The sequence below is a fragment of the Arachis ipaensis genome, chromosome B08 (genome assembly GCF_000816755.2).
Source record: "Arachis ipaensis cultivar K30076 chromosome B08, Araip1.1, whole genome shotgun sequence".
In the NCBI taxonomy this organism is placed as follows: domain Eukaryota; kingdom Viridiplantae; phylum Streptophyta; class Magnoliopsida; order Fabales; family Fabaceae; genus Arachis; species Arachis ipaensis.
The window spans coordinates 128,952,079-128,969,439 of record NC_029792.2 but is presented as its reverse complement, the minus strand read 5'-3'; the positions used below and the strand labels follow the sequence as shown (position 1 = coordinate 128,969,439).

General features: G+C 30.1%; 1 protein-coding gene and 1 long non-coding RNA gene across 2 annotated transcripts; one reads left to right on the top strand and one right to left on the bottom strand.

The window, feature by feature from the left end:
• On the top strand, window positions 9,638–11,264 carry LOC110266155. The gene is made up of 2 exons (XR_002353149.1): window positions 9,638–9,785; window positions 10,881–11,264. It is a non-coding gene; the product is annotated as an uncharacterized LOC110266155 (long non-coding RNA).
• Window positions 12,906–16,360, bottom strand: LOC107613565 (SWI/SNF complex subunit SWI3A). The gene is made up of 7 exons (XM_016315633.2): window positions 16,193–16,360; window positions 15,528–16,099; window positions 14,494–14,991; window positions 14,014–14,171; window positions 13,847–13,893; window positions 13,348–13,508; window positions 12,906–13,243 (listed from the first exon to the last, which is right to left on the bottom strand). Exons 1-7 carry the CDS (start codon window positions 16,281–16,283, stop codon window positions 13,064–13,066), a joined length of 1,707 nt encoding a protein of 568 aa, XP_016171119.1. The 5' UTR covers window positions 16,284–16,360; the 3' UTR covers window positions 12,906–13,063.

Genomic DNA, 17,361 nt, shown 5'->3' with positions numbered 1-17,361 from the left:
AACAAAAATATGGAAAGATTTGTTTGATTAATTAAATTTAAAAAGAATTTTAAAATAAATAATTTTTTAAAAATAAATTTGATCATTTATACATAAAAAAAATGTGTGTGTATATAATATGTGATGTAATTTTCACTTAATATGTGGTTCCTTACTTGAATTCACATTTTCTGTTTCTCATATGTGCTGTAACTTCAACTTGGCATAAGGCTGAAGTAAAACCTAATTCATGTTTATATTGAGCTTTGATTTAGGGTAAGCACCAGTAATGATCACCGAATAATTCCCTTGGCTATATATTGAATTGAGTATATAGTTGGATTTTACAAGGTGCAACTTCAGAATGTTTAGATTTGTTTATTAAATGTAATTTTAATATATTGTTACTATAAAAAATTTATACGGTATCTAATTATGTATATTATGTTAGTAAAAATATTAGGAATAAGTACTATTTTTATTTCTAAAATTTTGAGTCAAAATCAAATTCGTCTCTATTTTTTTAATTGAAAATCGTCAACGTTTTATTTGATATTAAAATCGTCATTTCTATTTTATAGAATAAAAATATTTTTATATTTATGATGCCTTCAATCTCACCATCTACCATCTACCATTACCATTTTATCATTATTATCATCACATTTTTTTACTTCAATAAAATACCAATAATCAAATTTAAAAACATAACATTCAACAACAATAATACATTTAAATTTATAAATTATCAATTTTATCCATCACCAAAAATAACACATAATTTAAATTCAAAAACAATAACAATATCAAATTCAATAACAAAAACAACACGTACTATTTATTTTTTCTTAAAGAAAGAAAGAAAAAAATTAAGACAAAGAGAGAAAAGAGAGAAAAAAGAAGGAGGAGAATGATAGCACGACGTTAGCGTAGGGAAGAGTCATCACCGCCACTGAAAAGAGAAAGAGAGAGAGAGTTTTCTCTTCCCTTTTTCTGATGGCCTTAACGATGACACCAATCATAAAAGAGGTGTTACTTCCAAGCTATACTACGATGACAGCGACGGAAGCGATTCACAGTCTCTGCTGTCGACTATTGCAGAATTTCTATTAGGTTCGTGACTTGACCGACTTTTAGAGCAGTTTTTGCAGATCAATACGAACGCGTTTGGGTGTTTGAGCAGTTCTCTGTTGACAGCTTTTTTTTTACACCAAATTCATATTCACCTTCTTTTTTTTCATTTGAATGTGTATATGATGGTTAATCTGATTAGGTTGATGGAGATAAAAATAAGATTAGGATCAGAGAGATGAGAGGAGCAAAAATTGGGGTAAGAGGTGAGAAAGAGGTGATTTGAGATAATGGAAGATAATGGAGGCTGATGATGGAAGATAATGATGGTAGAAAGATGAGGGCTTTCATCTGACAGTGACGGTGGGAAGATTGATGATGAAAAATGAGGGCTTTCAACTGATTGAAGATGATAAGATTTTTTTTTTAATTATCAAATTTTATAGACAGTAAATTTGTCAAAAGAATGATTTTAATATTAAATTAACGTTGGAACCATTTTATACCAAAAAAAATTAGGGACGATCTCGATTTTTTAGGAACTAGAACAATACTTATTCTAATTGATAGTGCTAATTATATCAAATGATCCAATATAAATATTATATTTTTTTCAGCTCTATTTTAAATTGTAATATAGTATCAGAGCTTGGTTAATTTTTCTCTGATAAAGAATCAACACTCTCTTATTTAGTTTTCTTTCTTTTTTGGCCACCTTTTTGTATTGGATGATTGGATCATCTAATACACAAAAGAGGCTTATTTTTACTAATATTTACAATAACTTTTATAGTATTATAATTCTCAACTATTCCACTAAATTCTCAACTACTCTACTTCACTAAACTCTCAACTATTCCATTAATCATATTATACTCTTCCCAACTACTCAATTAATTATTTTCGTCTAGTTATTGTTGGGTGTATGGATCAAATAACTGATATTTTTACCAATATTTATTAGTCTACTAATTTTGATCCCTAATATCTTGGATCAAAATCAAATTTGTCCTTAATTTTGTTTAATTGAAAATCGTCTTCAACGTTTTATTTGGTCTTAAAATCATCCTTTTCATTTTTTAGGATAAAAATACCCTTACATTTGTTTTGCTTTCATTCTTACTATCCACCATATCCTTACCACCACCATCGGTACATTTTCTTACTCCCATCAAATACCAACAATCAAATTTAAGAATATAACATTCAACAACAACAATTCATTTAAATTAAAAAATCATCAATTTCATCTATCACCAATAATAATACATCATTTAAATTCAAGAACAAAAATAATACACAACATTCATATATTTTTTTCGAAAGAAAAGAAAAAAAATTAGGACAGAAACAGAAAAGAGAGGGAGTGATTGGAGGGGGGGGGGGAAAGTAAAGGACGAGAAGGATAGTACGGCGCTGGCATAGAAAAGAGTCATGGCTGCCGCTGGAGAGAAAGACAAGAGAACGAGAATGTGAGGCAAAGAGACAATCTGCTTCCTCTTCCCTTTTTTTGGTAGCCTTTGTGATGACACCAATCGTGAAAGAGGTGTTGCCTTCGAGTTATACTATGACGACAGCGACGGAAACGGTTCACGACCTCTGCTGTCGGCTATTGTAGAGTTTCTATTAGGTTCATGATTTGACCGACTTTTGGAGTAATTCTCGCAGATTGATATGAACACGTTTGGGCGTTTGAGCAGTTCTATGTTGATAGCATCTTCTTCTTCTTTTTACACTAAATTTTTATTTACCCTCTTTTTTTTTCATCTGAATGTTCGTGTGATGGTTAATCTGATTAAGTTGATGGAGATGAAAATAAGATTACGATCAGACAGATGAATGGAGCGAAAATTAGAAAAAGATGTGAGAAAGAGGTGATTTGAATAATGAAAGATGATGGAGGCTGATCATTGAAGATGATAGAAGACAATGATGGTGGAAAGATGAGGAATTTTATTTGATGGTGACAGTGAGAAGATTGATGATGGAAAATGAGGACTTTCATCTAATTGAAGATGATAAGATTTTTTTTTAATTATCAAATTTTATAAAGGATAAATTTGTCAAAAGAATGATTTTAATATTAAATGTAACGTTTAAAACCATTTTATACCCAACAAAAATTAGGAACAATATCAATTTGATCCCAAATTGAAAGATTAAAATAATATTTTTTTCCAAGACAATAGATGCATTTCATTCAAATAAAGGAAAGAAATACAAACGTCTAAAATTGGACAGTCACAAGCAAAAGAGGGATGTCTTCCCAATTATAATTGAAACTCAATTAAGGAAGAGTAAGAACTAAGCGAGAAATTAGGGTTCAGAAATTTTTTGCAAGAATTCCTCAATTGAATATTTAGCTACTTTCCAAATCTCTTCTGGTATCAATACCTTACCTTCAAAAATCTATTTGTTGTGGCTAGTCCATATGTTTCAGATCAAGCACGCTACCAAGCTTATTCGTTTCCTTCGGTGGCTATCGCTGTTTGTTCTGTCAAGTATCATCTTCCACCATTTGCGAAACAGATTATTGTTGTTTTCTTCTTCTGGATCAGCTGCTGGGATTTGGGCTAGATTCCAAATCTGTCTTGAGTGAATACAGGTAAGTAAACAGTGGTTGACTGTTTCTTCGTGCTAGTAATAAATTATTGTTATGTACGATAAATTTAAAATTATTATTAATATTTTGTTATTATCCAATATTTTTTTTATCAAGTTAGATATCGTACATAATTAATATTAAAATTGTGGGTTAAAACTAATTTGAAGGGTTTAGGGTCAGTCCTGAGGCCTTGGGTTCAATTGACAACGCTAATTATATCGAATGATCTAATATAAATATTATATTTTCTTAAGCTCTATTTTAAATTGTAATATGGTATCAGAGTTTGGTTAGTTTTTTTTTTGATAAAAAATTAACGCTTACTTATTTAGTTTTCTTTTTTTTTTCGCCCACATTTCTAATGTTGTATTGGATTATCTAATATAGAAGAAACTTATTTTTACTAATATTTACAACAACCTTTATAATATTATAATTCTCGTCTCCTCCACTAAACTCTCAATTACTCTACTTTATTAAACTCTCGACTATTCCACTAATTATATTATACTCTTCTCAACTACTTAACTAATCACTTTCGTTTAATTGTTGTTGAAATTATAGATCAAATAACTGATATCTTTACTAATATTCATTAGTCTATTAGTTTTTGTAATCTAATGTCCAAATTTAAGATGGTCTCGTTAATTCCCATTTGAATTTGAAATAGATATTACAATATAATATGATTAATGGAGCAGTTGAGAAGACATAGTTAAAAGTCTAATAAAGTAGTTGAGAATTAGAATATTATGAAAGTGTTAATAAATTTTTATTATATTAGGTGATCTAATAAGTCTCTTTTATTATATTAAGTAATCTAATATAAAGATTACATTTTCTTCAACTCTATCTTAAATTGTAACATGGTATCGGAGTTTTTTTTTTTTGACGAAGAATCAACACTCTCCCATTTAAATTTTTTTCTTTAACAACTACCTTTCTATTATTATATTAGATCATCTGATACAACAAAAGAGACTTATTTATATTAATATTTACAATAACCTTCGTAATATGTTAATTCTCAACTACTTCACTAATCATATTATACTACTCTTCTCGACTACTCAACTAATCACATTCGTCTAATTATTGTTGAGACTATAGATCATAGCTAATATCTTTACCAAGATTTACTATCTTATTAGTTTTCAGAATCTAGTATTCAAACTCAATATTGTATCCTTAACTCTTACTTAAATTTTAGGGGGATATTAGAGTATAATATAATGGCCATGTCTCTGGTGATTTTGAAAACGGTGGCTATAAGTGATTAAGATTGACCATTAAATGAAGAAGTGACACTTGTCTTATGTCAAATTATAATTAATTTTTACCGTATACATGAAATGCTGCTTATCATTAATTCTGTGTTGGTAATTTAAAATTTTACTGTATAGACAAAAGTGAAATTTAAGAAAATAAAAAGTGTAAGTATAATTTTTAATGTCCATTTCTTTAAATAAAATTAAGTTGTTCTCTTTCTTTTTTTTATTCTTGGCTGGAATGAAGCCCAAAAAAAAATCTTTTTCTTTAACTAAAGCAAGAAATCAGAGAATCATAGAATTAAAGAAAGCGAGTAGGGGTGATATCTTCTTCTTATTCTCCCTTTTTATGGAGTCAAGTCGCTAAAGACCACCATCCTTCCAACGTCGAGGTGGTGGGTGATGTTTTCTTTTTCCTGAACCTCTAGGGTAGTGAAAGTGACGGCAAATCTGGAAACTTGCTCCCCAACTCAGTTGCCAAGTCTAACTTCACTAGCCCAACCAAAATTTGATGGGAAGTTGGGAACGCATAATACTAACAAAAAGGGTCTTTCACACCTCCATCACAAGTTCTCCACTACCCTAAAGCGGGATCAAATCCTAATTGTTTTTTCAAATATTACACATTCAATCTTTCGAGAAGAAGAAATCTGTGGTTTTTATTTTTTTATTATTTTATTCTTTTTTTTATGGAAGTAATTAAACAAAGGAAGAAAATTACTGCACCTTGTTATGAAAATTATCGCACCATATTAAAGTTCTTGAAAAATCATTAATTGGGTCAACTGGATAATTTTTTTTTTGCGTGTCAATGTATGATAGGTGGGTCATGTGTAGCCAGCTTAGCCACCAAACATTAAGAGCCACTATAGACGGCACCTAATATAATTACTGAAGTTATTGATAAGAATATAATATGATTAATGGAGTAGTTGACACTTTAGATGAGTAGTTGAGAATTAGAATATTATAAAGATTGTTATAAATAGTAGTATAAATAAGTCTCCTTTGTTGTATCAAGTGAGTATTGGATCATTTGATATAACAAAAAAGATATATTTATACTAATATTTACAACAACCTTTATAATATTCTATTTCTCAATTATTCCACTAAACTCTCAACTGCTCCACTAATCATATTATACTCTTTTCAACTATTCCACTAATTATATTCGTCTAATTGCTATTGGGACTATGGATCAGATAATTAACATATTTACAAAGATAGACTCGTTATCTTACTCATTTTTAGAATCTAGTATCCAAACCAAAGATGATTTTCTTAGCTTATACTTGAGTTTGACGGGTAATATTTGAGTATAATATGATTAGTGGAGTAATTGAGAAGGGTATAAATGTATAATATGATTAGTAGAGTAGTCGAAAGTTTAGTAAAGTAGTTGAGAATTAGAATATTATGAAAGTTGTTGTAAATATTAGGGATAAGTATTGTTTTGGTTCTTAAAGTTTAGCGACAAAATCAAAATCATCATTTACCAACGTTACATTTAGTATTAAAATCATCATTTTGATGACAACTTTACCCTTTATATAATTTGATCACCAAAATAAAAACACTCTCCTCTATACTCTCCTTCCTCCTTCCCATCTTTTTCTCCCGTTTTCACCCTTCCCAAGTCACTATCTTTTATCATCAGAGCTACTCCAAAGCAGTTTTTTCTCCCTCTCTTTAGTCAGCTCCCTTCACGTGGTTTGCCTCTCCGTCTTCTCTCCTGTCACACTACCAACAACATGATTTGGCTATTCGTCTTCTCCGTGGTTACACCACCGACGACGCGACTTGGCCTTCGTCTTCTTCCCTATCACACCACTGCATCTCTCTTCAAGTTTCCAGCATCATTGCCCGCACATCCCCCTCCATTCCTGCATGCGCCTCTATGTTGTCCTCTGCTGCTGCATCTTTTCTATGCAGTGCCGTCACCGTTCACATGCACTGCCACCACCACCATGCAGCTTTACTATTGCCGTCATTATAGGCATGTTAAGATTTAGGTTCCTAATTTTCTGAAATTAGGGTTCAAGAATTTTAAATTAAGATCTTCAATGATTTTAAATTAGGGTTCAATGATTTTTGAAGTTAGACTCTCTCTGTTTGTTGTTGTTATTGTTGAATTTGAAGGATTTAAAGTTTAATATTATTGAATTTAAAAGATTTAAAATGTGGTATTATTAGTGGTGGTGACTCGTGTCCATAGAAAAAAATACAGTCGTGTGACGGTGGTGACAAAAAGGTATTATGTCATTTAAAAAAATTATTATGTTAAAAAGGATCATTTTAATACTAAATATAATATTGTGGCTCATTTTGATTTTGATCTCAAATTTTAGAGACCAAAATAATACTTATTCCTAAATATTAGTATAAATAAATATTCTTTGTTGTATCAAATGATCTAATATAAAAATTATATTTTTCAGCTCTGTCTTAAATTATAATCATGTGTACTTTTAATAATGTCTAATGTCAATAACAATGAGTAAATAGTCAAATTAGTCCCTGAAAAATTACTTATTTTTTAAATTGGTTCTTAAAAAATTTTTTTCAATCAAATTCATCCTTTAATGATTTTAAATTAGTCATGTTAGCCCTTCCGTCATTTTATTTGTTGATGGTGTCAAAATTTGCTAATGTGACACATTAAGTGACACCTCAACACACACCTAGAAGTTTTAATTGACTATTAACATAATTAGTTTATGAAATTAAATAAAATTAACTCCACATTTAGGGGTGTCAATGCCTCAAGTTCTCCCCACAATTAGGTTTTTATTTTATCTAGTTTCATAAACTTATTATATTAATAGTCAATTAAGGCTCTTAGGTGTGTGTTAGAGTGTCACTTAATGTGTCACATTAGCAAATTTTGACATCATCAACAAACAAAATGACGGAAGGACTAACATGACTAATTTAAAATATTTAAAAGACGAATTTGATTAAAAAAATCTTTTGAAAACTAATTTAAAAAATGAATAATCTTTTCGAAACTAATTTGACTATTTACTCCTATAACAATAATATAATTTTTTTAAATTATTCTTTTATTAATTACTTAGGTAATTTTGTATTCATACACACATATATATTACTTTGTTTAGGATAACTTGCTAAATCAAGTGAACTACAACTCCAAAAAAAATTGAGCTACTTATGCTTTTGCGAAAATGAAAAGAAAGTAAAGGTCCACCTTAATTTGTTTGTTACTTCTAATAACTTTTCTAAGACATTCTTTATTTTACTTAAAGTTTCATTAGTATTCCTCAAAATTTCTAATCTTATATTCTTATTACGTGATCCAAAGTAATGGTAACACAAAACAGTTAAAAGTGTTGTTGTACTCTGGTGATTTTCAAAATGTTTAATTATTTTTTTTAATTTAACCCAATAACAAAATGTAGGATTTTTTTTTTTTGGATTTGTCTGAATTTTTTGTATAAATTTTTTTTATTTGTTTTATATTATTTTTTTCGGAGAACAACAATGATTGAATTTTAGATCTTTCGTTTGCAGAAATTTTAATATCGAAATCACTTCTCCAAATACATGTAAATTATGTAGCGTTTGTTTTGGGAGACAGAATACAAAGTCATGGATAATAAATATTTAAAACGTGTTTGAAAGCAGAGATATAGACACCGAACACATTGTCTCCATGACACTATTTTATATTTTTGTGTCCATTCTTTTACGAAGGATAATGATGGACACGGGATTTGAAAAGGTGGACACAGACTTTCTTATCAAAATTTTTTCCCTTTCTATCCATAGATATTTTTTATTATTCTTATTATCTCTTCTCATTTTTCTTAATTTTGGCTTCTTCTTTATATCGTAGTTCTTCTTTCTCTGTATTTTTTTGGGTAGAATTTCTTACTTAACTATATAATTAATTTTTTTTTTATCGTTCATTCTCTTCTCTATGGCATGCTGTATTAATGGAGACTTAATTCACTTTTCTACTTTATGTTACTTTATTTATTCTTAATTTTGTTACTTTAATACTATTTTTATCTTATTGGTTCATAAACCAATTCTTCTTGTAATTTTCTATACTCCTACATACTCTTATTTTTTATTAAATTAATTTGTACTTGATGTAAAAAATTTGAAATTATATGGCTATTTTAGTCATTTCGCATAATATCTTAGTTTTATCTATGTCTATCCAAACATAATACATGACATTATCTTAGTGTCTTGTCCATTTTATCCAAACACAATACATAAAAAAAAATTTTTAGTATTTCTGTTCTATTGTCTCTCTATCTTAGTGTCATGTCATGTTCTGTCTCCAAAAATAAACGCAGCCTTAAGGAATGATTAGTGACTTTATTCAATAATGAATACTTTGGACGGAGTAAAAAAGAATAACATTATTGCCAAACAATTTTTTTTTAATTATTAAAAAACTGTTTTGAGAGTTAGTTATCTGTCAAACAGATTTGTATTGTTATTTTTCTATAATTTTAATTACAAGAAACAGCTGACATTGTAAAGTGAAATTCAAAGAAAAGCAGTTATATGACCGAGTTTAACGGCAATCTAAGTTGACTTGATTTTAATTTATTAGGTTATTAATTTCTTCTAAACAAACAGATAGATTATTACATGTTGTTTTACTCATTCCACCCGAAAAATTATCTCACTGATTTCCTTTAAAAATGGCCAATTTTGCTTTTCAGAAATTCAAACCTCTCTTCTTCCAACTCCAAATAAAAGAGAAGGTGGTTTGGTTATTATTGTGCTCCAAAGCCATTCATCAATGATTCGTTAATTATTGTTCATTGTTGCTGCTATCCTGCAAGGGAAAATTAAATTATTAAAGTGGAAATTAAGAGGTTTTTCTTCTTTTCCTAACGACTCCATCTCATTCTGTCATTCATCATTAATTTAATTTATAATGGATTTAATTTTTTCTTTGGTTTAATTACTCTGTTTGATTCGTATAATTTTAATAAATTTTCAGGTCATCATATTTATTTTTTTTAATTGATTGAGTTTTTATACGATATCAAATTTTGCAACTAAGTCCCTGTTAATACAAAAATGTTATAATCAACTGAATATTCTGTTAAACAAAATAGAATATTTTGTTAATTCTAATATTTTTGTAATTGCAGATACTTAATTACAAAATCTATATGATATAAGGACCTAATTGAAAATTCAGTAAAACTATAAGGACTGACAAAATAATTAAATATTTTTGCTTTTTTTTTTTTCTTTTTTACCTTGTAACTAATGTGATAATTTCTTTAATTTATTTCATTTGTTTCAAGTTATTATGTTAAAATTTATTTTTTTAGGAAATTAATGATGCTGCATTGCTGTGGTATGAAGTTTGTGATTATGCATGCTCTTGTTATTTCTCACTAAATTAGTTTGTTATTGTTGGATATTGTGAAGAATGGGCATCAATTAGATTGATATGTAAGGATATTTTAAAATCTTGAAGATTAACCCATTAGTTTTTTTTTTCCCTAAAAAATACTCTATATACACACTATAAATTAGGCCAACCATAATATAGTATATATACTATATACTATAGGAAACATTTCAAGTGCACCGGAGAGTATCGGTGCACCAGTTGTTTTAACCGTTGATTTTAATTAATATATATTATATATATTTTTTATAATTCAAATTAACGGTTAAAACAACTGGAACACCAGTACTCTCGGTGCACTTGAAATATTTCCTATACTATATATAAATATATTATTTTATTATATTCGATTAAATTTTGGTTTTTCAATTGAACCTTCAATTCTACCAGTTTTATGACCGGTTCGGTTTTCGTATCCTTGATTAATAGACTGATACTAGTTATTGACTAGTTTAATTTTCTGAATATATTAATTTTTAGTGTACACGTAGCATCTGATTAACTTGCTTAATGACCAATAATTTGTTTTTCTTGTCTATCTCAGGTGTGGTGAAAATTAGTTTCTTAGAAAGGAGCACAATAAAAAATCATCAGAAAACTAAGGCAACAACAATAACAATAATAAGCAAATCATCAATGGCTTCCATTCTTAGAACCACTGTTTTGATCATAATCCTAAGCATGTTGGTGTTGGAGCTACAACCAGCAGTTGTTGTTGAATCAGCATTTGCCACTCCTCTAAGCCCTTGCACCGCTCCAAATTGCACTGTAGAATGCAAGAAAATTCTGAAGGAAAAGTTTAAGAGTGCAGAATGTACAACATCTACACCTAATAAGTGTGTTTGCTTTGATTGAGAATAGTACAGTGTTTCAAATTGTAATTAATTACTATCATTTATCATCATTGAACACATACACTTTCTCTCTCTCCTTATTGTTATTCTTTCATTCTTTTTACTATAAATAATCAATCCGTTTTATTTTTAAGGTGGTGATGTTGTTAATTATTGGTGTGCTTGGTTAATCATTCATTCTCTTTTATTTATATCAACCATACAAAGGAGATTGGAGAGTTTGGAAAATAGGTTGTGTTCTTTGCTGCTGATTTGCATTTGAGGTTCTAGCTAAATGATTTTTTTTATTTGTGTAACTTTGTTGTCTTATACCAAAAAATAAAAATTATTTGTATTTTATAGTTGATTAATTAGATAAATAATAGTGATAGCATCATAATTTTGATGAATAAAATAAAAAATATAAATATACATGTAATAATTTTTTATTTGTATTTATTATTAAAATGAGATTAAATAGCAAATCAAAGAGTGAGTGTTCACAGAGTACTAAAATATATAAACTAAGACTAAATTTTTTTTTATCTTCATCCCTTCTAAAACTCATGAATGATAATATAATTTATTTTTAGTAAAAAATTCACTAAAGCATACACTTTTTCTTTAAAATTACTTCATTTTTTATCCATATAAATCATATGATTGCAAAAAATATATACTCCGTTTTCTTTCTCTCAATTTTTTTGTAACTTAATTTAGCATAAACAAACATTTTTTCTAATCAACGTAAACCGCTAGAGGAACACAGAAACCGCTAAATTAAGTTACAAAAAAATTGAGAGAACGAAAATGGAGTATATATTTTTTGCAATCATATGATTTATATGGATAAAAAATGAAGTAATTTTTAAAGAAAAAGTGTATGTTTTAGTGAATTTTTTACTAAAAATAAATTATTTTATCATTCATGAGTTTTAGAAGGGATGAAGATAAAAAAAAATTAGTCTTGGTTTATATATTTTAGTATTCTGTAAGTACTCACTCTTTGATTTGCTATTTAATCTCATTTTAATAATAAATACAAATAAAAAATTTATTACATGCATATTTATATTTTTTAAATTATATTGTGAAATGATAAATTAAATTTTTTATTTATAATATTATTTAAATAGTATACACACATACACGTAAACCGCTACTGGCAGTAGCGGTTTACACTCACACACACATGCACGTAAACACTCACACACTCACACACATAAACCGCGGCTGGTTGTAGCGGTTTATGCACACCTGTAAACCGCTAGTGAAACAATGCATTTGCGTATTAAATTTAGAAACAATGTATTTGCGTAATATTGAAGGTCAAACAATTTAGATGCGTAAATTGCCCTTAAATAAATTAGAATTCTTTTATTTTAAATAAAAATAAAAATATTGTGATATCATATTCTAAACTTAGACATATCTCTCGCGTTTGAACTTTGAAGGATTATTAGTTGTTAATACACCCAACAAGTAATAAAGTAATTCATAATAATTTATTTTATTTTATAAATTTTACTCAAATAATATAGAATCTTTATGTTAAGTCATGTCTTACAGTTTTAAATTGTTTATCTAATTATCTTAGCTTTAAACCATTGTCCGTTTGGACTAATTCTAAACTCAACCAAATTAACTCTCCTATACTTAAATATTGAAACTGTACATGAAATTTATTTGGGTATGAATTACCTCCACTTTTACCAAGCAATCAAACATACCATAAGTGTCAAACAAAAATTAACAAAGCATAATAGAAAGAGCTTTCTGAAAGTGGTTAACAAATTTACTTCTGTGCTTTATGGTGTGGTAAACTGGTAATATCAATAGTCCAATAATGATAAGCCATAGAGCACCAAAATCAAACAGATACAAACAATCTGGTCTAAGATTTGACATAAGAATAATCTTTCCGTCTAGTGATTCCAGATCTAAATGTCCTCCTTAAAACATCAATCCGTTCAGTTAAGATAGAATCTTTTAGCTCCTCTATTTCAGCATGTTCCTTTTCCATCAACAGCTCCAGATCATCAAAATGTCTAACCTTGTGTTGCAATTTCTTAACCTAGAAAGCATAAAAGATAATCATTAAAATGAAATTTGAAATAAAGAATTGGAAATCAAGTGAAAAAAGTTTGCAGGGATGAATTCTTTTGAGGTAGTAGCAACCTGTGCGTCAATTATAGTAGCTACTAAAAGTTCAACCTCTCTGTCTTCCTGGTCAGCTAATAACTTTGCTCGTGCAGCAGCAGCTCCGAGAGCAGTTGCAATGGCGGCTCTTACACGCAGTGTCAAGGGTATGCCATCCTTTTGGCCTCTGTCGTCTATTTCTGCAGGAATAAGCTCTCTTGTTAAAGGCGAAATGCAGCAATAGTTCAAAGAATCGTAACTAATGGTGTGATACAAGGCGCCAGAAAATATGAGAAATTACCATTCATGCGTGTGTAATTTTTCAAGAAGTAAATAAATAAAAACTATTTATTTATCATGATAAGAAAGCTTGAACTGAACATCCCCAGATGGAGAAAGGACTCAAAGTAGAAACTAAGACAGAATCTTACTGCAGTTACAGACTTACAGGAGGCACTGACACATACTTAACAGATAGGCTATTTGTTTGAATAAAGGCATATCAGAATATCATCTTCAAGTAAAAACAGTAAAATACCTGATTGATTGGACGACTTCATCTCTACACCTTCATCCCCATGGGCTCTGAACAAAAACACACAAAATAAAAGGATTTAATAAACTGAAGGCACAACTTAAGAGCATGTTACCATCTAGCACAACCCAAATGATAATAAAACCAAGTGATTTTTATGTGTAGAAAACCTTGCTGAATTATTTGCAGAGTTCACGCTAAGAGCATAATCCTCTTCAACATCAAATATCTCCCTTGGACACAGGTTCTCATCACAAAGTGCCATAGTAGCAGCATCAGCTGCAGCCGCTGTGATATGAGGATCAACCACACTAGCAATAAGCCCCACCTAATCCAAAATATCATTAACTAATTTTTATACTTATACATGAGAAATGGAATGTAAGTAACTGAATGTGAAACAAATTAAAAAGAATACAAATATCACTTGAGATCCAAATTAAATAAATACAGTTCATTCTTCTGGGCTCTGGCTAATATATACTAGAGCTGAGCTGTATACCTCATTAACCAATAAACAAGTCTTTCAAAAATTCTGTGAATGTTATGCTCATAAAAGCACCCTAGCAACAGGAGAAGTTCAACCAGGTTCTGGAAAGTTCCTGACACAACATAGGAATACAAAATTCAGGATTACACCTAGACCTTACCTGCATCAATAGTGAACTGCTGGTATCTGAAAGAGGAGCAACGCGTTGTCTTTTTGAAGGACTTTCCTCAACAGCATCTCCATTCTGCTCGTTTTCATTCCTAAGATCGTGAGACTGATCCTGCGCCTTTGAAGTTTCTTGATGGTTAGACGATGATGATGATGACTGAACTTGTTTCACATTGTTCACGTAGCCATTAACACTATTACTGTTACCATTTCGGTGAGCAGAGCCCAACATGAGCTCCCCAAAGGGCAGCTCAATGAGTTTTGAGATGCAATCAAGTTTACTCTTTGTTTGAACACTTTGAGCAACTAGGTCCCAGTTATCTCCATGCTTCATAACAGATTCTAAAAGGAGAAGTGTTTCTCCCTCAGTCCACACAGCTCCCTGTTCGCCACTATTTTCACCGGACTCTGTTAATGTGAAATCCTCCGCAGACCTATTATCTCCATAATTTTTATTTGTGAAACATTTTGCACAAATCATGAAATTATCCTGTGACATTACGAACACAATAGGACAGCAAATCATATCACTATCAGTTTAAGAAATATTGCATATTGAAAGATTAATCACCTAGGACATAATAAAATTAGCATGCAGTGGCAGGAAAAAGTTGTAACTCTGTTCATCAGCGAGCCAATACTCAAAACCCCTTCAATATCCAAAATTCTTACCATACTGAAATTGTTCTCTTGATAAGCAAGGGATAATAAACCTTGCCACAAACATATTCAAAACAGAAATGTTACATAGATTTACAATTTACTTTGTTACAAACAGTGCTCTCCACCACCACCTCTTTTCACCAGCTGATTTGGGTTTCTTCCACAATGAAACAATTTAATCCCAAACGCATGTTAGTTATAGCACATCGATATCCAGTGAAGATGAAAATATAGGAGCATTAAATTTTCAACAGAAAGAACAACAATGAGGTGATTTTATAGATAATTTAAACATAATATTCTTTAACTACAGAACAGAACCACAAGAACAAGAACAAGAACTTTACTTAATAAATAAAATACCTTGGTACTTCGGTAATGTCCAGAACCAATTTTATCACCACAGAGCCCACAATTCATCTCCTCCTTCTGCTTCATCAAATCCCCATACACATCCGAGTAACTCGCCAGCGGCGGCAATTTCACACAATCCGAACTAAAACCCGAACCCGAACCCGAACCATCCTTAGTCGTCTTTGCGCCACGTGGCAGTGTAATCGGCTTCAGCGAGTTCGGTGTCGCAACTACCCTTATCCCATTGGGCGCACCTTCCTCAACCCTAACCCTCCACCCTTCGTCCTCAGCACCACCACCACAACCTTCCGCGTCGGTGTCCCCTGAGGTTGCGCCGTAGTTGATCAAACCCCAACCTTCGAGCGCCGTGAAGACCTTGCGGAGGAGCGTGACGTCGCCGACGAGTGATTTTCTGACGTCGGTGAAGAGGAGCTTCCTCGTAGGATCTTCCCTGTACTTGTTGATGACGAAGTCTCTGTACTCCTTGTAGATCTTGGGTGAGCGCGACATGGATGTTCCATCGAAGAATTCTCTCAGCGTTGTTCTCTCTGTCTCGTGGATTTCGTCCCATGCGAACCACCCTGCAGCACCGCAAAAACGACGTCGTTTTAGGTTCAAAGTAAATTAGGGTTTTCAGAGAAGAGAGTGAGTGTGTGTGTTTCGTTGTTGCTTACTTGAAGAGCTTGGGATAGTGTAGAGTTCGAGCTCCGAATCGGAGTCTTCGGTTCGACCCGGGTTGGAATTCGGGTCTTTTGAGAGCTCCATTTTGTGGCGGGGTTTCCGGCGCTTCAGCTATTACTTCTCCGGTGTTATTCAGATTTATATTGGCGGTGTTCAATTGAAAAGAAAGAAAGAAAAAGAAAAACCCTAGAGGCACAGCAAAAACCCTAGCAGAACAATTTGAAGTATATCGATATACTGGTATTTCAGTGATTTTTAACCGTTGATCTTAATTATAAAAAATATATATAATTAAGATCAACGATTAAAATTTACTGAAATATTGATGTATCGGTATACTTGAAAGCTTTTCTATATTTTATAGATTAAAGTGATAATTAGATTTTTAAAGATGTTGATCTTGGAATAATTAGTTCTTGAAAAAAAAGAAAAATACCAATTAAGTCCTCCAAAATAGTAAACGATGTACATATATATCCTTCTGTCAATAAATAATGCGAAACAAAACGAAATTATTCATATATTTTATTATTTACATGGTGGATATCTCTTTACACTTTATTGACATATAAATAAAAAATGATATAATTTTAAACAATAAATTTTTAAAATTTAAAATTATATAATCAAACAGATTTTGTATCATACTTTAAAATTTAATTATAATCAAACATATTATATCTTGTAATCAAATTCAAAAATCAAGATTATACTTCAAAATTTAGTTAAAAATCTACCTATAGATTAAAAAACCATAATATAATCAAACACATGCTTTAAATCATATTTCAAAACTTAGTTATAATAGTCCAAATCAAAATTTTAAAATTATATTATAATCAAATATGCTTTAAATTGTATAACAAAATTTAGTTATAATCAAATACGATAAAAATAACAATTAAACATAAAGAACATATTTATTTATTTTTTGACAAACAAAAACCATATTAATAAGAAGATTTCAATTTCATAAATAAAAAAAAAACAAACAAAAAATTTATGAAATTAACATGATTAGTGTTTTTCATATTTGCTATTGATACGGTGGAGTTGGCGTGGGGTATGTGAACTTGTGAGTTATGTAACATTTTTATATTAGTAGTTAATTTTAGTATATATTTAATATATATTTTTTTTTAAGAAATCCAAAATAAACTAA